Source organism: Canis lupus, chromosome 3, assembly GCF_048164855.1.
Source record: "Canis lupus baileyi chromosome 3, mCanLup2.hap1, whole genome shotgun sequence".
NCBI classification, from domain to species: Eukaryota; Metazoa; Chordata; class Mammalia; order Carnivora; family Canidae; genus Canis; species Canis lupus.
The window spans coordinates 60,165,665-60,186,481 of record NC_132840.1 but is presented as its reverse complement, the minus strand read 5'-3'; the positions used below and the strand labels follow the sequence as shown (position 1 = coordinate 60,186,481).

The 20,817-nt window shown below is 43.1% G+C and overlaps 1 protein-coding gene across 1 annotated transcript; it reads left to right on the top strand.

The window, feature by feature from the left end:
* Positions 1–1,247: 1,247 nt before the first annotated feature.
* LOC140630852 (stromelysin-1) lies at positions 1,248–9,855 on the top strand. Its single transcript, XM_072821759.1, has 10 exons — positions 1,248–1,431; positions 2,206–2,450; positions 2,545–2,693; positions 2,827–2,952; positions 4,535–4,702; positions 4,874–5,018; positions 5,863–5,996; positions 6,375–6,534; positions 7,862–7,965; positions 9,462–9,855. Exons 1-10 carry the CDS (start codon positions 1,327–1,329, stop codon positions 9,560–9,562), a joined length of 1,437 nt encoding a protein of 478 aa, XP_072677860.1. The 5' UTR covers positions 1,248–1,326; the 3' UTR covers positions 9,563–9,855.
* Positions 9,856–20,817: the final 10,962 nt, after the last annotated feature.

Below are 20,817 nucleotides of genomic sequence, written 5' to 3'. Positions count from 1 at the left end.
GCAAGCGAGGGAGGGGCGGGTGGCAGGCGGCAAGAGGATGATAAAACATTCAACCAACTCCCTTCCCTGGGGATGTCTCCAGTCTTCCCCACAAGCATTTGTTCCTCAGTTGGGGCATGGGGGTGGGGAGCGACGTTCTGCTGGGCAAGAGACAGGAGGGAAAGGGGAGGAAGGGGAGAGAAGGGAGTAAAAGGAAAGAGAGAAGAGAAAACAGATAAGCACTCTGGGAGATAATTCAGGGTGTTTTTTTTTTTTTTAAGTTCAAAGTAGGGGTGCCTGGGGGGCTCAGTTGGTGAAGTGTCTGCCTTCAGCTCAGGTCATGATCCTGGGGTCCTGGGATCAAGCCCACATTGGGCTCCCTGCTCAGCGGGGAGTCTGCTTTTCCCTCTCCCTCTGCCGCTCCGCCTGCTTACTCTCTTTCTCTCTCTCTCTCAAATAAATAAATAAAATCTTTAAAAAAAATAAAATTCAAAGTATCTACAAATTTGAACTGAGGGATGAAGGAAAGAGATTGAAAGAGAATTTTGGTCCTATGCATGATCAACTCCACCAGTAATTTCCAGGCGGCCATCAGAGATCTGCCACCTGCTCATAAATTGGGCACAGAATGAAGACAAACCAGAAGAGAAAGGTTACACCTCCTCCCCTTCACAATCTTCCTTCTGTCCTGCCCATGAGCTTTCCCTCCTCAACAACTAACAAATCCAACCAGAAACTAATAGCATATATTTCAAATCAAGGAATCAAAAAATAAACTCTTCCTTCCAATTTTATTCTAGATGTATTTCTTCTGTTTTAACAGAATCTAATAGTATAGACTTGAGCTATGTAAGCACAGCTTTTCATTTACTTACATCTCATTACATTTGATTTTAAGTTTATTTTCCTTAAAATAAAACTGCATTTAAATCTTCTAACCTATTCTAACTTTTTACCAGCTCAGCTTTCCTCTTCTCTCAAACATACAAACATAAATTTTCTAGTAAATTCTGGTCACTTTTTTTTCCATAATAAAAAAAATGCCCCAGTTTTCTTCTTACAAAGACAGGAAGCATTTCCTGGAGCTTAATCACTGTTATGATTTGTAAAATTGGAAAGGTTGAGAGAAATTAGTAAAGTAGGTTGTATCATCCTACTTTGGATTTGGAATTTTGGACATGGTCCTGCTGCCACTCGGATGAAAGCAATCATGAGTCAAGCTGCGGGTGACCTAAACCAACACTGTCGCCCTATAAAAGTCAGGGCTCCAGAGAGTGCATCCAGGAGAAGGTAGGCAGGGAGCAAGGCACTACTAAGACGTCATAGAGCCAAGAAGAGACTGTGGAAATGCAGAACCTTCCAGCTCTACTGCTCTTCTGTGGGGTTGTGTGCTCAGCCTATCCAGTGGACAGAGCTGCAGAGGATGAGAACAACAACATGGAACTCACCCAGGTAAGTGATGGACACATCCCCACATGCACTGGCAGGGCCAAGTGGGAAAACCATCTCTGCTTTCCATTCACCCAACACTCGGGATGCTTGAGGCTGACTGTGTAGGAGCCGTTCAGGGACCGAGGGCTATAGGGTAAGGGATGTGGACAGTCTTCTATCCCACCGTGCAGCCTCCTCTCACACAGGAACAAAAAAGGCCAGAAATATTAGGTGTTTATTTAAGATTGCAACCACTGTGGCGGCAGCGGCACGGGGGCTTGAAGTGCAGGAGTAACAGGTGCAGAGCATGATTAAACGTACCTTGGTTGGAACTTCTTGAGGCATTTTAATCCAACGTAAGTTTAGCTAGATATTTATATTGCTAGGGTCGTGTTTAGACGCAGGCAGGGATTTGTCCAACATTTTTCCTTAAGCCAGGTCCCCGTGAGACACATAAAGTAGAAAGCCAAGGGAGTTGAATAAATGTGCTTGGGATACACAATTATGCCCAAAGAAGCCTATTTGCTCTGTGCTCCTCCTTTAAGTTTACTAGATACTTATCTTGATTTTCTGCTTCATTTTCATTGCTTTGGGAGTAGACTAAGTTCTGGTTACAAAGATAAAACAGAAGTGAGGAGGAGTCTGTTACTGAAGAATTGAACAGAATATGACATTTATTTTGATTTCAGTAAACCAGAGGAATACTACAGACAGATTAAGTCAGCAGTTGCCATTTACTATAAAAGACTAAAAATCATAAGTATGACCTGAAAACTCTACTTATTATCCTATTAGCAATACCTAGAAAACTACTACAACCTTGGGAAAGATGTGAAACCATTTGTCAGAAGAAGGGACAGTGGTCCTGTCGTTGAAAAAATCCGAGAAATGCAGAAGTTCCTCGGGTTGGAGGTGACAGGGAAGGTGGACTCGGACACCCTGGCGATGATGCGCAGGCCCAGGTGTGGCGTTCCTGACGTCGGTGACTTCACCACCTTCCCTGGCATGCCCAAGTGGAGGAAAACTCACCTTACTTACAGGTAACGGGTCCACAAAGGTTTTCACATAATAACGACATTTTTAAAATTATGACCACAGGAGAAAATAATAACCCATTCCATTTTTTTCTTAAAGAATTATGAATTATACACCAGATTTGCCAAGAGATGCTGTTGATTCTGCCATTGAGAAAGCTCTGAATGTCTGGAAGGAGGTGACTCCACTTACTTTCTCCAGGACTGATGAAGGAGAGGCTGACATAAAGATTTCTTTTGCAGTTAGAGGTAAAGGAACAAAAACAAATAAAACATGAAACGCATCCATTTAGCTGCCGTTGTTGAGGGAGCGGGAGGGTGAGGGATGTTCCAAAGAGATCCTAATTACCTATATTTCCAATAAAAACATTTTCTCTGTTAGATCACGGAGACTTTAACCCTTTTGATGGACCTGGAAATGTTTTGGGTCATGCCTACCCACCTGGGCCTGGCATTTATGGAGATGCCCACTTTGACGATGATGAACAATGGACAAGCGATACATCAGGTTAGTTACACAGCTCTCAGAATGATTTTGGTGGGTGTTTTTTTTAGATTTAGAAAATTCTTAATAGCTAAGAATCTTTAAGAAGCAGGCTTCCCAGATTTTCCAAATGGCTCAAGAGTTAGTAGAATATATTTTTGTTTTAACCATTTTTCAGATATCTAAAAAGTTTATTCTCTGTCTTGATCAGCACAGTATGGAAACATCATTAAGTACTTCTTTGATGACCACAGCTCTAGTGTGGGTTAGGAACATCATTAAGAGTATTTTCTCATTATACCAAATTACAGATATCCAAGGGATGGTGCATTGCATTAATTCTGCACTAATACAGGCGCTTGATACCACTTGTATCCCATTGGGGGAAATTTCTTCTTTACTCTTCAAAATGGAGATGAGAATTAAATTTCAGAAACTGAGTTTTCCTGTTTGGGTTTTTCTGGTAAATCAGCATTTTACTGTCTCTAGGTTAACAAGAGTTTCAATGGACTTGTTCTGAAATAAAGCACTAGCCCCCAAATACAATGTCCAAATTTTTTAGATAGAAGAACATTTCTCAGTTCTTAACTGTATACTTTGAGGATTGGCTTCCAAAGTTTTAAAACAATTGGCTAAAAGAAATAATATAACTTCTGAAATTTATTGGGATTTATAATCAAAACACAAATAGAATCTCTGTAGACAGTATGAATGTGACATTAGTGTTAGATATATTTCTTTGTTTTAACTCAACAACTTCTTACTGCAAAGTCTCTAATGAGGACTTTCTAGGATCACAAGTTACATGTATAATGCTTACAAAAGTAAACTTAGCATGTCAAACATAATTATCCAATAACTTCCAATTTTGAGCATTCTGGGTTTACTTATTTATTTTTATTTTTTTAATTTTTTTGGGGGGGGTTAAATAATATGAAGGAAAAAATACGAATACAGCTAGTGTTTGTGTGGCCAAAATCTCTTTTGTGACAAATGCTAGGCGTGATTAGGCATGCTATGTTTTAGGCCAATCTTGAAAACTCTATGACAATTATCATTACTAATATTTCCAGACCCACTATATGCTTAATAATAATCTTGAGGTGGAAAAATTATGCAGGCAATAGTCCAATGGAAAATAATAGGCATATGGTTGTTTAAGGATTTCAGAATTGAGATGAATAAATTGTGATTCATTTAACTGAGACCATAACTGGCAAACATTAATATGCTGAAACAGTGTTTAGCTTTTCGTTGACAAATGAAGAGAAATATTTATGGATGTGCTAAACAAGTGGTTTGGTTCCCTTCCAGAATATAAGAAAAGGGACCTGGTTCTCAGGAAGTAAATAAGAGCCTGGGGCAGGAGTGGGGGGTAGGTTGGACATGGCTGGATATTTTGTCTCAAAGATTGATTTCAAGAATGAGCCTTGAAGAACACTTGGCTTTCCATGAAGAGTATAATCAGCTGATCAGTTAACCAAAAAATAAGGCAAAGAAAAGCCTGTGTACTTCCAGGAAGTAAACTAGTATAACACACAGAGGACTTAGGGGATATACACGTGTTTAAGGATGAAGTAACTATTATTTATTATTTCCTACTTAGGAACCAATTTATTCCTCGTTGCTGCTCATGAGCTTGGCCATTCCCTGGGTCTCTTTCACTCGGCTGACCCTAGCGCTCTGATGTACCCAGTCTACAATGTATTGGCAGATCTGGCCCGCTTCCATCTTTCTCAAGATGATGTGAATGGCATCCAGTCCCTGTATGGTGGTAAGTGATGCTAGAAAAATCAGGCATGGTAGCTTTGCAGTGATAGTCTTCAGGAAAGCTTTAAAATGCTGCATAAAGCATTTGCAATGCATTTCAAAGCACCCTGAGAGTGTATGGGTCGCTGTCATCACATTTCTCCTTCTGTTTGCACCCCACATCTGTTCCCTTTAGGACCTCCCTCTGATTCCTCCAATGACCCCGTGGTGCCCACGGAATCTGTGCCTCCAGGACCTGGGACACCAGCTGCATGTGACCCCACTTTGTCCTTCGACGCAATCAGCACCCTGAGGGGAGAGTTCCTGTTCTTTAAAGACAGGTCAGACCAGAAAATTACATTTCTCTATCTATTCTTTTGGTGTACAATGCTTAGAAAGGAGAACAGAGACTTAATAAAGATTTTTAAATATTGAAAGCAAAAATGTTTTCTCTGAGCTTGAAATCATTGAGATCTAGTGCTTCGCCCTCTACATTCTCCTAAAAGTGTCAAGCTCTTTTTCAAAGACTTGATTTGATTCCTGTCCTCTTATTGTTGTTTCCAGTCACTATAAGCCGGGCTTGCTCTTCAAACGGCTCAAGTTGAACGTCAGAATCAGAATTTTATCTTGGTCTCCTTTAAAAATGGCATCAGAACAGCATTACATTTAATCAATTAATTTACTCACAGCTGGATAAATATGCCCATGATAACACATTCAAGCTGCACAAATAGGAAGAAAGTGAAAGGCAAGCCCTCACTGCTCTGGCACTGGGTTCCCCAGGCATCCCCCCCACCCATCAACTGCTAAGGACTCTGTACATACTTCCAGAATCACCCCAGAAATACCGACATATACATATGCATGTACACACACCATCCACCTATTTGAATCTGTAAACGATGTGAGGACAGCTACACTGGTTTGCATGAATTGCTAATTATTGCACAGTTGGGTCGCCTTATCTTTAGAAGAAGCTGGTTTGGAATACTCTGGCTGGAGGTCCAGTGCAGGCTTCCCAAGAAAAAGAAGATATTTTCCCATTGGCGATATCCCTAATTTCTGCCTGCCTTCGAGCCTAGAACACAAAGGGGGGAGGAAGACGGGTGAGGAAGACAATGAGAAAAATATGCTAAAGGTGAAAATCTGTTTTTCAATTTTCATTTCCCTTTTTATGTATTTCAGACATTTTTGGCGAAAATCCCTCAGGACACTTGAACCTGGGTTCTATTTAATCTCTTCATTTTGGCCATCCCTTCCTTCAGGCTTGGATGCCGCATATGAAGAGACTAGCAAGGATATTGTTTTCATTTTTAAAGGTAATTATTAAATAATTTCTTTAACTTGTTGAAATAAATGCTTTCACAGGAAAACTGAATAGGACTTGAATTTTCTCTACTATGACAAATCGTGTCTCCTTCATTATTCTAAGACAGTGAAAAACATCTGGGTCTGGTATGATTTTATTTATATTTTACAGATAATAAAAATGCACATAGGAATATAAATCACTCAAAGTTGTAAATTCCCTCCTTTGATTTGTGTTCATTAATTCAATCTGCAAATTTTTGTTAGAAGCCCACTTTGAGCTGGGGATTAAATCTTCACTATGAAAACAAAGGTGCTGACAAGTATTTTCTAAAACTCAGACTCGACTGTTATAAATTCAGTGTGACTCTGAATTATTTTCTTAACAGGAAATCAGTTCTGGGCCATGAGAGGAACTGAGGTACAAGCCGGTTATCCAAAAGGCATCCACACCCTGGGTTTTCCTCCAACCGTGAAGAAAATTGATGCAGCTGTTTTTGATAAGGAGAAGAAGAAAACGTACTTCTTCGTAGGAGACAAATACTGGCGGTAAGACGTGGTTGGGATGGCTTTGTATGAACCCCATTAGGGAAATTATCTTCTCTTCCCCCCCAAGGAAACCTGCAGGTCACTCTCAGCGTGACCTCTCTTCCAGTATGAAGGATGGGGTCACACTTGCTTTCAAAGGCAGCAGCGCTGGTCACAGAGGCCTCTGCCTCACTTCTGCCTTAAGCCTGTGAGCAGCAGGCAGGAGCTTCCTGCTGGAACTGCCCCACCTGCCTGAAGGGCCTCTTCTCTCCTCTGCCCCCAGCCCCCACAAATCCACCCCCACCAACCCACTCACCTTTCAAGACCTGCCTCAAATCCCACCACCCTGTGGAGCTCCGTTCCTGGACTCCAAACCTAGATGGGCTTGGATTTTTTTGAAAGAAGCCTCAAGAATCCAGGCCACAAGTTAACATTCCTTTCCCATGGACTCATCACCTCTGTGGGTATTTGCCTCATCTTCCCCACTTTACTAGATGATTCTTCAGGGCTTCCCTTAACCTCATGCTCTCATTAGTGCTGCCTGTTTCAGAGGATGATGAGCAAGAGTGGTCCAGTTTTATGGCTAGAACCCAGGACTCACAGAGGCTAATTTCTGGGCCATCTGCCCAGACGACTGGGTGGACGAACCAATGTCCAGTCAGTGAGTCTGAAATACATTCACTGTGCTTTCCTTATCTCTGCCTTTTCCTAAGAGGCTGCCATAGGAAATCCAGATGTGCAGGGTAGAGAGGACATATACGAGCTAAGTGTGGTAGAGAACTTGAAATCTGTATTTGAGATGAGTGAGCCAATTCATCTGTTCATACCTTCATGTCTTTGCGATAGAAAGATAACTAATGTTCTTTCTGTCCAGACTTAGATGTATGATAACAGACAGCATCTGCTGGATCAGGATGTTACCTCTGCTCCTGGTGGAGATACAGTTCTAAGAAATAAGTTTGCAATACCATTAAAGGCACATATTTCTGTAATACTTAATATGTTTGGCATTTATTTGTGGTGCTTAGGAAGCTTACTAGAATTCTACATTAAACCAAACATGACTTAAGAATTTCAGTAACTTGATCCCTGGGTGGCTCAGCGGTTTGGCACCTGCCTTTGGCCCAGGGTGTGATCCTGGAGTCCCGGGATTGAGTCCTACGTCGGGCTCCCGGCATGGAGCCTGCTTCTCCCTCTGCCTGTGTCTCTGCCTCTCTCTCTCTCTCTCTCTCTCTGTCTATCATAAATAAATAAATGAATCTTTAAAAAAATTTCTAAAAAAAAAAAAAGAATTTCGGTAACTTGGCCTCTGTGTGATGCTGTGCTTTGTTTCTTTTACTGGATGCAGATTTGATGAGAAGAGACAATCCATGGAGCCAGGCTTTCCCAAGCAAATAGCAGAAGACTTTCCAGGGGTTGACTCGAAGGTTGATGCTGCGTTTGAAGCATTTGGTAAGAGGACATTGTTTTGTTGGCAATGGGTTGCTTGAAACATTGTATGGTAGCAGAGGACAATTGGATTAATTTGTAAGACAGAGTTTCTCTTTTTTAAGATTTATTTATTTACTTGAGACAGAGAATGACTGAGGAAGAGGCAGAGGGAGAGAAACTCAAGCAGACTTCCTGATGAGCACAGGGCCCAATGCAGGGCTTGATCTCATGACCTGGAAATCAAGATCTGAGCCAAAATCGAGTCAGACGCTTAAGAGACTGAGCCACCCATGCGGCCCATGTAATGACAGATTTTCTTTAATCAGTTCCTTCCTCTCTGCCAGATTTCAACTTACTAATTCCATACCAGTTATATGACCACTTCATATAATACATTGATTTGAATTATAAAGACAATTAACACAAATCTCTATTTTGAATATGCAGAAAAAACCCGAAGTGCTCAAGTGTCACTTCCTTACATCTAGACTTTTCAAATTACCAAGCGGGTATAAAAATCCCCTCAAGTGAAAAAAAAAAAAAATCCCCTCAAGTGGTGTGGCCAGGTTTCACACAGGCTGGCTTTCCCTTCCACTCTATCTTGCTATAACTACTCATTCCCAGGGAGATTGCCCTGAGTCAGTCACTGCCCACACTGGTCAGTTGTAAATAATTGCTTCTTCATGCACCCAAAGTTTGAAAAAAGTAATTTTGGGGGGCACCTGGGTGGCACAGCAAATTGAGCATCCAACTCTAGGTTTCAGCTCAGGTCATGATTTCAGCATCGTGGAATGGAGCCCTACAGCCGCTCTGTGCTCAGTGGGGAGTCTGCTTGAGATTCTTTCTCTCCCTCTCCCTCTGCTTCTCCCACTCATGCTCTCTCTCTCTCTCTCTAAAATAAATAAATAAATCTTTCAAAAAAATAAAAATGAAAAAGTTATATTTTTTTCCTGCTCAAGGCTGGAAGCTGGTGATCCTTATTGAAAGGTAACCCAAGCACCATAATGGCAGAGCCATAAATGGCTCTCTGGTGTTCTGAAGGAGTTTCCATGCTTCTCTGGGACCAGAAATGACCCTCAGGCTGTAATGTGAGGAAAGGGGAGGAGGACTATTGGGGAAAAGAAAATAAAGAGTTCATAGTATCCAAAGAAGAGTTTTGTCTGACTGGAAGCAAAATAACCTAGTAAGTTGAGCCTGGCTTTGCCTTTAGGCAGTGCTGGGAGGCTGTCTCCAGCCTTTGCTCACTGAGTGACCTTGGGCAAACATAAGTTGACTCTCCACTTGCTTATCTGTAGAATGGAGTTAGATATGCTTCCCTCATAGGATTATTGCAGAAAGAAATGAAAAGACAATCATATGGAATGAAAAGACAATCATATAAAATGCTTATCATTGTCCCTGCACATAGTAAAACTCTAATCACTTAGCAATTTTAATTATCTATTATTCTGAGTTTTATATGTTGCCAAATTTATTTCTTTGAAAAAATATCTCATTTCCCTTGTCCATGTTTCCAGGGTTTTACTATTTCTTCAATGGATCTTCACAGTTGGAGTTTGACCCAAATGCAAAGAAAGTGACACATGTTTTGAAGAGCAACAGCTGGTTGAATTGTTGAGCTGCTGAGATGCACAACACAGTCATTTGAAATGAAGCTAATAAGTCTTTACCTAAATCTTTGTGAATTGAGCTGGTTTGTTTTCTCCTGCATGTGTGGTGACTGACAGTATGAGGGTCACCTGCGTGTCTTGCTGGTCAATTCACATTATTATTGGACATTTGAGCATGCTGCTGAGCTGGTGCTTTGATCACATGGGATAACTTCCACAGAAGGGGAAGCACTCATGTGCAAGACCAGTGACTGTATATAGACTATTTACTTGTTATTTAATAAAGAGAATTGGTCAGTTATTTTATCGTTTTGTTTCAAGAACAAGTTGTCCTCAGAAACCTGGGTTCAGGGATCCCTGGGTGGCGCAGCAGTTTAGCGCCTGCCTTGGGCCCAGGGCGCGATCCTGGAGACCCAGGATCGAGTCCCACGTTGGGCTCCCGGTGCATGGAGCCAGCTTCTCCCTCTGCCTGTGTCTCTGCCTCTCTCTCTCTCTCTCTCTCTCTCTCTCTCTCTCTCTCTGTGTGTGACTATCATAAGTAAATAAAAACTAAAAAAGAAAAGAAAAGAAACCTGGGTTCAGTGTGGACTAGACAGCAGACAGCCCAAGATCATTGACCAGTGGTGTTAGGACTTGGGTCTCCATGGCTGAAGCCTCACAATGGACTCGTCCAGACCTGAAGACAATGTATATGTGCCCTTGCCAAGCACCCTGCAAACAAGTGTCCCTCTTTCCACCACTCAGCCATCATGTGTGCTCCTAATATACCCTAGGAGAAAGACCTAGGGGGATCCCTGGGTGGCGCAGCAGTTTGGCTCCTGCCTTTGGCCCAGGGGGCGATCCTGGAGACCCAGGATCAAGTCCCACGTCGGGCTCCCGGTGCATGGAGCCTGCTTCTCTCTCTGCCTCTCTCTCTCTCTCTCTCTCTCTCTGTGTGTGTGTGTGTGTGTGTGACTATCATAAAAAAAAAAAAAAAAAAAAAAAAGACCTAGGGAAGTTGTCACCTTGCAGGGCAGGCTCTAGGAAAAACTGGGAAGCAGCATTTCAGAATTATCGTCAATCACCTGGTTCACATACTTCATTTTTCAAGTGGAGAAAATCAAACCTGTTCTTTATCTTTTCCTTCTACTTTTATACCCCCAGTAGACCCCTTTGCCTGCCCTCGCAAATAGGTTTGCTCATGTCCACTGCACATGAGAAAATATCCTCTTGCACTCATTTTGTATTTGTCCATGCTAAAAGTCCATGAGCAAATGCTTATCCTAAGATATATCTCCCCTAACTAACTTGTCTAGCACAATATCCTCTATGCAGTAAGAGCTCATTCGCACTCTAACTTTTCATTCATTTGAGAATAAGAAATTAATCGTATTCATATTCCATGTGCCAGGCATTGTGCTGGGTTGTATGCATAGGAGCATGACACAGCCCCTGCCTTCATCAAGATTATAACTCAGCAAGAAAAAGTATGTGCAAATAACCACAAATACATACATGCAACTCTAAATTCAATAAGAATCATAAAGGAAGGGCATCCCTAGGTGACTTAGCAGTTTAGTGCCTGCCTTTGGCCCAGGGCCTGATCCTGGAGTCCCAGGATCGAGTCCCATGTCGGGCTCCCTGCATGAAGCCTGCTTCTCCCTCTGCCTGTGTCTCTGCCTCTCTCTCTCTATGTCTCTCATGAATAAATAAATAAAATCTTAAAAAAAAGAATCATAAAGGAAAACCATCAATGTCTTCAATATAATAATAGGAGGACCTACCCTTCCCTGGGTTGTCTTAGAACTTTAGAGGGAATGGCAGTGAGGAGGTTTTGAGGGAAGTTGTAGACATGGGGGAGGGGATTGTGGCTGGACTAACGCAGTCACACTGCCTAGCCTGATGAGTATACGCAAGATGGCAGGACTCTACGGGGGAGAAGGAAGAGGGAAGAGGCCATATAATTTCCAGCTTCCCAGAGCAGAAGGACAAATGTCACAAATGATGGCAGCATTTGCTGAGCTGGGGGATGACTTGGAGACACACAGCTTTGTGAGGAAAGGTAAGAATTGGAAGATGTTGGCGATAGGATAGAGAATTTATGTTAAGATGATAAGTTCTAGAGAGGTAATGCACAGCATGGTGACCACAGTCACTAAATCTGTATGGTAGACTTGAATTTTGCTGAGGGGAGATGTTAAATATTCTCCCCACTCACCCGCAGGAGAAAAGGTAACTATGTGTGGTGGCAGATGTACTAAGTGGCTTGACTGTAGTAATCATTGCACGTGTTCACATATCAAAACACCATACTGGACACTCTCAAAATATACAATTTTTATTTGTCAATCATACCTCCATAAAGCTGGAAAAATTTAAAAAACCAAAACAGTGAAAATAACAATATAGGAGTTGGCTGATTGATATTAGTTAAAAGCACAGTAATGATGCAGGTGTAGCTGTGGGGAGCCGTGGCTCTGGCTGCCTCACCGTCCTCTGGCCTGGCCCTTGCCCGTGTGAGAGCTGAGCCTTAGGGGGGCTGTCCCCACTGCAGCATGCCACCTCCAGCAGTTCCAGGCATCACGCCTATGGAGGCCACTGAGCAACCGCAAACCACACTGTGAGCCACCTGTTTGGATTGTCTGTCATTGAGGGAGCATCCTAGAACGGTCACATCCTGGGGGCATTCTGGAAAACAAAGAGAAGTCATGTCACCCAGATGTGTTACAGTGGGGCGGGGGTGGATACTGAGGCAGAAAGCCCTGTCTGTCCACCACAAAGGTGCTTGGACAGGTGGCAAAGGGGAAGTACTAGGTGCAGATAATTCTTTGGAGGAGTTGGGCTAGGCATGAAGAAAGCAGTACACACATTCCTGGTACTGACAGACTCGATTCCTGGTTTCTCTTTATGTCTTTTCCTGGTTGGGGAAATGGCAGGAAACAACTGTTTATAGGCTGAATACATGGTTTTCGCCAGGCCCTACATGAGGGGCTTGAGGCAAAGTGTTCGCTTAGTCCTTGGAAGGGCTGTTGTCTCAGTGGCTTGTTTCCATCATGCAGAAGTAGAAGTTCAGAGTGACTTGGGGACTCTGCCATGGGGACATGCAAATTAGCAGAGTCAGGACCTGATTTCATTCCTTCCTGGTTCCAAAGATCATGTTCTTATTTTGTCTAGAATAACAGGCAATAAATCAGCCTGGATGGCCTTATCTCACTTAGTTTTGACTCTGTTCTGAGCTAGGGGTTGTGCTATACCGTATTGCATGACCCCAAGGAGAGGAAGTTGATTCTTCCTCAATCCTGCATTTAAAATTTCCAGCCCAGGGGCCAAGGTTCTTGCATCGTATCTAAGATCTGGTCTCTCTCAATTCCCCTGAGCCATCCTAAATTATAAAAAACCATGGGGGATCTCCCACCTGCTACACTCTCCTGTATACATTTCCCCAAACAATCTTGTTCCTGAAGGACTGGAGTTATGTTTGTATGCTGACAAGCCATCCACCCTTGTTTCTTGACACCAAGTAGAGGCCAAGTGCTAGGGACCAGGCTTGTAACCTGTGTTAGGACAAGTCCAGCCCTGATGGTGACGTGATGCTGAATCCCAGGATGCTGTTCAAGAACTGGCTTGATTTCTCTTGCCTTCGGACTGTAGAGTACATCTGCATTGCAGGAAGTGATGCTAGATTGGAGGGTGAGGGGGAAAAGCAGGAGCTGGGAATTAGATGAGTACTTGGATTTAACACCCACAAGAAAATAAAGAATAAAGAGGGTACAGAAACTCTCCCTTTCTTACAGATGGGTTGCTGTCTCAGAAGTGACATGGAAATCAGTTGTGACCCCTATCATGAGAAGAAACAGTGGGAAAAGCATGCTGAAACTATTCCAATGCTGCATGAATAATTTATGAAAACAATTTTCTGTACAATTGAAGACATTGGCAGGCATTAATTATAAGAAAGTGTTAACCTGGATTTCAGATTAGAATTAATTCAATTCTTCCCTTTATTAATAAGAATTTCTTAAACACTTAGAAATACTCTGATTTTAAGTCTGCACAAATAGATTTGGATTATTTGGAAGAATCAGCTATTTTAATATCATAATTGTAATTTGAAGTGTTGATGAAAATATTCATGAATGCAAATAGCATTAAATGTTTAAGATATTTGAAAATTTTAACCATACAAATCCATCAACTATTCATCAAAAAGCTAATGAAAGTGATTATAATCATTTTAAACACATTTCCTAGATTAAAAAAGAGAATAACAAGATTAGAATGTTGAATTTAAAATCTTAAGAAACCTTAAGATTTATTTTTTTATGAATTGAATATTAATTATGATGCAAGTAAAACTGTACTAATAGGCATGCAAAACAAGCTGTGTTCAGGCATTAACAAATCCAACTGAAAGGTTGTCATATATTTCCAGTCCTATTTTAATGCAGAAAAGAAACAAATACTTTACATATATTATGTCTTTTTTAAAGATTTATTTTATTTATTCATGAGAGATACAGACTGAGAGAGAGAGGCAAAGACACAGGCAGAGGGAGAAGCGGACTCCTCGCAGGGAGCCCGATGCGCACTCTATCCCGGATCCCGGGATCACGACCTGAGCCAAAGGCAGAGGCGCAACCGTTGAGCCATCCAGGCATCCCTGCGTATAATATGTCTTTTAATTCTTATTTACAAGTTAGGTATTACTAAACCATTTTTTTCTAGATTTTAGTTTATTTTTTAAAATAATAAATTTATTTTTTATTGGTGTTCAATTTGCCAACATACAGAATAACACCCAGTGCTCATCCCGTCAAGTGCCCCCCTCAGTGCCCGTCACCCATTCACCCCCACCCCCCGCCCTCCTCCCCTTCCACCACCCCTAGTTCGTTTCCCAGAGTTAGGAGTCTTCATGTTCTGTCTCCCTTTCTGATATTTCCCACACATTTCTTCTCCCTTCCCTTCTATTCCCTTTCACTATTATTTATATTCCCCAAATGAATGAGAACATACACTGTTTGTCCTTCTCCGATTGACTTACTTCACTCAGCATAATACCCTCCAGTTCCATCCACGTTGAAGCAAATGGTGGGTATTTGTCGTTTCTAATGGCTGAGGAATATTCCATTGTATACAGAAACCACATCTTCTTTATCCATTCATCTTTCGATGGACACAGAGGCTCCTTCCACAGTGTGGCTATTGTGGACATTGCTGCTAGAAACATCACGGTGCAGGTGTCCCGGCGTTTACTAAACCAATTTTACAAATAGGATTGCTGCCACTCAGAAAGACTGAGCCCCATCCTCAAGGTCATGCAGAGAAGCGGCAGAGCGAGAGCTCCTGACCCCACTCTGAGGTTTGGTGCTCTCTGCTGCCCCCTACTCTGAATGTTGGCATGAATTGATCAAAGTGATTAATGGCAAGGAGGGAAGATGAGGAGCAAAGCAAAGACCCACAGGGGAAATAGGGCAGAAGCTGAAAAAGAGAGAGGAAGGGGCTGGTGCTGGACAGCAGGTCAGTTGGCCTGACTGACAAGGGGCTGCATGATACAGACATTCAAAAGTCAAAGACTTATCGCTTGAGAAGCTCCTGTAAGTGCTATTTTTTCCATTTAGATGAGGAATGTTAAGCATGTACTGGAATATTTCATGTGCATCTCAGTGAATAGGAATAAGATCTGTTATTAATAAACTAGTCATGTCATAATTCAAGAAAATCTGATGATTTACCAATGGGATTAATTCATTAAGAAATCACTGCAAAACCTGATACCATAGGGAGTGGCGTGACTCACAAATGCACAGTGTGGAGCCCCTGCTGAGGGACTGAGGTGACATGTGACTAGTGAGACCACAAGGAGGTTTCTGAAGGCATATTTTGTAGACTTGTCACAGAACCTCATTCAAGTTCTGCATCTGACAATGACAATGTAACCCTTAAACTTTTTTGTATGTTCACTTGTTTTGAATTTCTTTTCCCACAAAGCCCTAATTTGTCACCATTTACTCTGAAGCAGAGCATCTTTTGTCAGCGTTCTCAGCCCACAGCCGTCTTGTGACTAATCAGGCTCAAATGACATCCCTGTGAGTGAGTGATAAGTGCATAAAGGGAGTCACAGCCACAAGACTACAGTTTGCAGAAACTGAGGTCAAAATTTGCTCTGCTAGGAGAGGACAGAAATGTTGCCTACCCTTCTGGGGCTCACAGTCTGGGGAAGGTACCACTGATCCGGAGATAACATAAAGGGCGAACACGGTAGGAGATGTTCACTAGTTTCTTTGCTCACTCACTCTTAGCAATACCTCCCAGGCTGTCCCTACACGTAAGCACGCTGCTGAGAACTTGCACCCATCAGAGAACAGAACAGACACAGATCTTTGTCTTCTTAGGACTTACATTCATGAGGCAGGCAGATAAGAATTAGAATTATAGACTATAAATACACTGTACCGTATGTGAGATGGGGATACATGCTCTGGAAAGAAGAAAAAACGAGTCTTTTTTTTTTTCGTTTATCTTTTTTTATTATTATTACAAAGACAATACATTTTGACCATAGAAAAATGAGAATCTACAGATAACTCAAAAGGTGAAATAAATTTAAAATCTCCCACAAGCACACCTCTTAAAAAGAACTAACTGTTAATACTTTCACAAACTTATTTCCACACATTTTTCCATCATATATATTAGTGTCAATATTATATTCTGCTTATTAACTTGAATTTTTTACTTAACCATACATCATAAATATCTATCAATGCTAATGGATATTTATCTGCAATATCATTTTTAACTAGATTAAAGGTGTTGCATTTTATTAATGCACTATAATTTATTTAATGCCTATTTATAGATATTAATGGTTTTTCCTATCTTTTTATTATTATTTTTTAGTAAATTTATTTTTTTATTGGTGTTCAATTTGCCAACATACAGAATAACACCCAGTGCTCATCCCGTCAAGTGCCTCCCTCAGTGCCCGTCACCCATTCACCCCCACCCCCCGCCCTCCTCCCCTTCCACCACCCCTAGTTCGTTTCCCAGAGTTAGGAGTCTTTATGTTCTGTCTCCCTTTCTGATATTTCCCACACATTTCTTCTCCCTTTCCTTTTATTCCCTTTCACTATTATTTATATTCCCCAAATGAATGAGAACATATAATGTTTGTCCTTCTCCGATTGACTTACTTCACTCAGCATAATACCCTCCAGTTCCACCTGCACCCCGATGTGTCTAGCAGCAATGTCCACAATAGCCAGACTGTGGAAGGAGCCTCGGTGTCCATCGAAAGATGAATGGATAAAGAAGCTGTGGTTTCTGTATACAATGGAATATTCCTCAGCCATTAGAAACGACAAATACCCACCATTTGCTTCAATGTGGATGGAACTGGAGGGTATTATGCTGAGTGAAGTAAGTCAACTGGAGAGGTTTTTTTTTAAAGATTTATTTATTTATTCAGAGAGAGGGAGAGAGACACAGAGAGAGAGAGAGAGAGGCAGAGACACAGGCAGAGGGAGAAGCAGGCTCCATGCAGGGAGCCGGAGGTGGGACTTGGTCCCGGGTCTCCAGGATCACAGCCTGGGCTGCAGGCGGCACTAAACCGCTGCTCCACTGGGGCTGCCGTAGAGTTTTTTTTTTTAATTATTATTTTTTTATTGGAGTTCAATTTGCCAACATATAGCATAACACCCAGTGTTCATCCCAACAAGTGCCCCTCTCAGTGCCCGCCACCCAGTCACCCCTACCCCCCGCCCTCCTCCCCTTCCACCACCCCTAGTTCATTTCCCAGGGTTAGGAGTCTCTCATGTTCTGTCACCTTCTCTGATATGTCCCACTCATTTTCTCTCCTTTCCCCTTTATTCCCTTTCACTATTTTTTATATTCCCCAAATGAATGAGACCATATAATGTTTGTCCTCCAATTGACTTACTTCACTCAGCGTCATACCCTCCAGTTCCCTCCACATCAAAGCAAATGGTGGGTATTTGTCATTTCTAATGGCTGAGTAATATTCCATCGTATACATAGACCACAGCTTCTTTATCCATTCATCTGTCGATGGAAAAAACGTAGAGTTAAGGGAATTCAAATGAAGGAGGCCGAGGGTGGTGGTGGGTTGCAGCATAATTTACATGGTCAGTGTGAGCTTTTTTCCCCAGAAACAAAGACAAGACACAGCTTTCAGAATATAGCAAGTCACTTTCGGTCCCCAGCTATTCTCTGTGATCTGTGCCTGACCAGCTCTACTTGTCCAGCACACTACTTGCAGAGCTTCCTAGGAGCTGTTAGAACAAAGGAATGTGAAAACCCCAGTCATTAAGTATTGTAAAACAAAAACAAAAACAAAAACAAAAACAAAAACAAAAACAAAGGGAGTCCAAAAATGAGCAGTCTCTCCTGGGCCAGCAAATAGCCTAAACGACATCAGAGACATAAATCAGTGGTCAAACCTCAGCGCTGTTTGAAAAGTAAAGACTGACCTAATGCACATTCTAGAGTTGTTTTTGCAGGATTGAAACCAGGCCCCATAGGGCTCTTGAGATGGAAAGTGTCACCAGCAGGACTCCCCCTGGTCCTCCCTCTTCATCACAGGAATGCTAACCTTATCTTTCTGAGGCAAAACCCAGGAAGAGCCCCTGCAGCCGTCTGGGCTGGACCACCAACTCACAACTGCAGGGAGGGACCGTGGAGCATCTGACAGTTACCTCTTCCTCATTATAGTGCCCACGCCTCGGCCCCTGGAGCAGCACGAGCCTCATGAACATACGACATGAGCCAACACATGTTTCCTGTGTGTGCCAGACCTTACACCCACTTCTGTATCCAACCTAAATAAAAGAAACCCACTTGCCCCCACTTGGGGAGCCCCAGCTCCGGAAGCCATTCTCCATGATCTCTTTACTCACTGCAAATAAAGCTTCCTTTTGTGCGACAACTCTACCTGATGTCGTTTCTACCTATGACTCAGCAAGGAGTGAACTCACGGTCCTTGGTTTGCAGGGCTTCTTGAGGCCACGAAATGAGTGGGTGGGGTGGGAGGTCTAGAAGATACAGCCAGAGAGGTAAGGGTTGAGGTGGGAACAGATCACGTGGAGTCACGGAGGCCAGTGTAAAACTGGTTTTTACTGTTGAGTGAAACGGAGGAGCCAGTGGAAGGTATGGACCGGAAGAGCATCTGTGTGTTCTGCTGCATTGGATTCCAGGGGAGCACAGATTCTGGTCAGGAGGTCCTGCAGGGCTCCAGCAGGAGATGGCCATGCCTTCCACCAGGGAAATGTGAGAACAAGAGAAGGGTCGAGAAGGACACAGCAGCTGGAAGCATGAGGCTGCCAGGTCAGCACCGCCTGAGAAACCATCAGGCTGTGGGCAGAGCAGAGGCTCACCTTCAGCCGTGTTGTATATCTGAGATGTCCATCTTCATCGCGGTACTGACCAGGAGCATCATGGTCGTCAGTAAAACAAAGCAGAATAGCAGGGTGTCTCAGAATCTGTAACTACAGATTGCCTCTTCTTGCTATTTGTAGGAGCCCAGGATTATTATATGTACACAGAGTGCCTGACACAGAGGGTAGAACGTGGTGTGGGGGTGGCATGGACAGTTCGGGGTGGGAGTGCAGAAACCTTCATAGATGATACAATGATGAGAATGTGGGTAAGGAAGCATTTCTACAAGTCAAGGGAGGAAATTAGGGAGAAGTGAGTGAAGAAGGGAAAGGATTAAGATGACAGAACAGGGAATCACATGAAGAAAGTGATCTAGAGTGGTCACGTAGGAAGTGGGTGGGGTACAAGGAGGAGAGAGGTGTCTGAAGAGAACTTTCATCCGGATCCCAGGGCTGAGGCCTGAGACCAGCGGGGTGTGGGGGGGGGGTGTTCATTCCTCACTGACTAGGGCTCGAGAATGCTCCAGCTGGTCTGAGAAGCAAAGCCGGCCTTGGCCTCTCAAGCAAGGAAAGGGGATATGGCTGTGGCTTGACTTATCTCTTTCTCTCATTCATTCATCGATTTATTCGCTCATTGATTATTCATTCATTGATTTATCCATTACTTAAACAAATATTTACTGGATGCTAAGACTGCCAGGCCCTGTGCTGGGAGAAAGGTACATAAGATTTCCCTCTTATATTCCAGCAAAAGAGACAGAAAGTGAACAGGTACTTGGAATGCAGGGTGGGCCACGAGCAGTGTCAGCAAGCACACGGAGCAGGGAGACATACGCGGCTAGCCCTGTTTGGGGAGGTCGAGGCAGGACTTCAGAGGAGACACAGCTAAGCTGAAACCCACACAGCAAATACTTACTGAGCAAAGGGGAAGAGGATGAATGTCTCCTCCGGCATAACATATACAAAGTGTTTCCACAACTTGGCTTTTTATCCGCTCCAGCTCCCTAGCAGGGCATCTTTATGCCACCTGCTTGCTTCTGTATGTCATCGCTCATGACGTCACACCCTGAGCTGATGCCAGGTACATGGAGCCACCTGAAGTTCTGTCCAAAAGCCAGTTCTCTCTGCCTCCTCCAGCCCCCCTGTCCCCATGGTGGGGATAGGATCTGTAAGGTCACCTAGGCTTGAAATCAGAATTAGGACCATGGTCTCTCAAAGTTCTGCATGAGCTTATTTACAGGGAGGCATCATCCTTGGAGCAAAGCTGGTCTGCAGAAAAGGGAAAACCAGCAAATACTCAGGCTCAGGCTAAGAACAAGCATGAGAGACAAAGACAGAGACAGAGAGAGCCTGTGATCTTCTCACTTCTCAGGATGGCTATCCTGAGATTCCCTAAGTTCCTTATTATAAATCTACTCTAACTGACCTCCCAACAAAATGACTCTTGGCTTAGGCCTATGTTGGAAGCGGGTTGACAAACCCAGAACTTCAGAGAATGTGTGGGTTTGGCTGCGGGGTCCCAGCAGGGCAGAGGAAAGTGTTATGTCTCAGTGAAGCCAACAGTCGGTGAGCAGAACAGTGGCTGTTCCGTTACTGTCTGTGTTTACAGTGTGTTTTTGACATCTCCCCACCCTGCCTCTGGCTGTGTGCAATCTCCCTCTTATGTACACCCATTCATCCATGTGTGCTGTAACTGTCCTCAACTGTGTCCTGGACTGCCACCAGGGCCCAGCACAGCTCTGCCTCTTAACTGTTGCTTATTACGCTCTTATTGAATGGATAGATGGAGGATGGATGGGTGGATGGATGAGTTTAGGAAGGAAACAGTGCTTGATCCTCAATGTTCTTTAACCAGTAAGAGTCTAGCAGGCTTGCGTGTGGAGTGTAAGGGA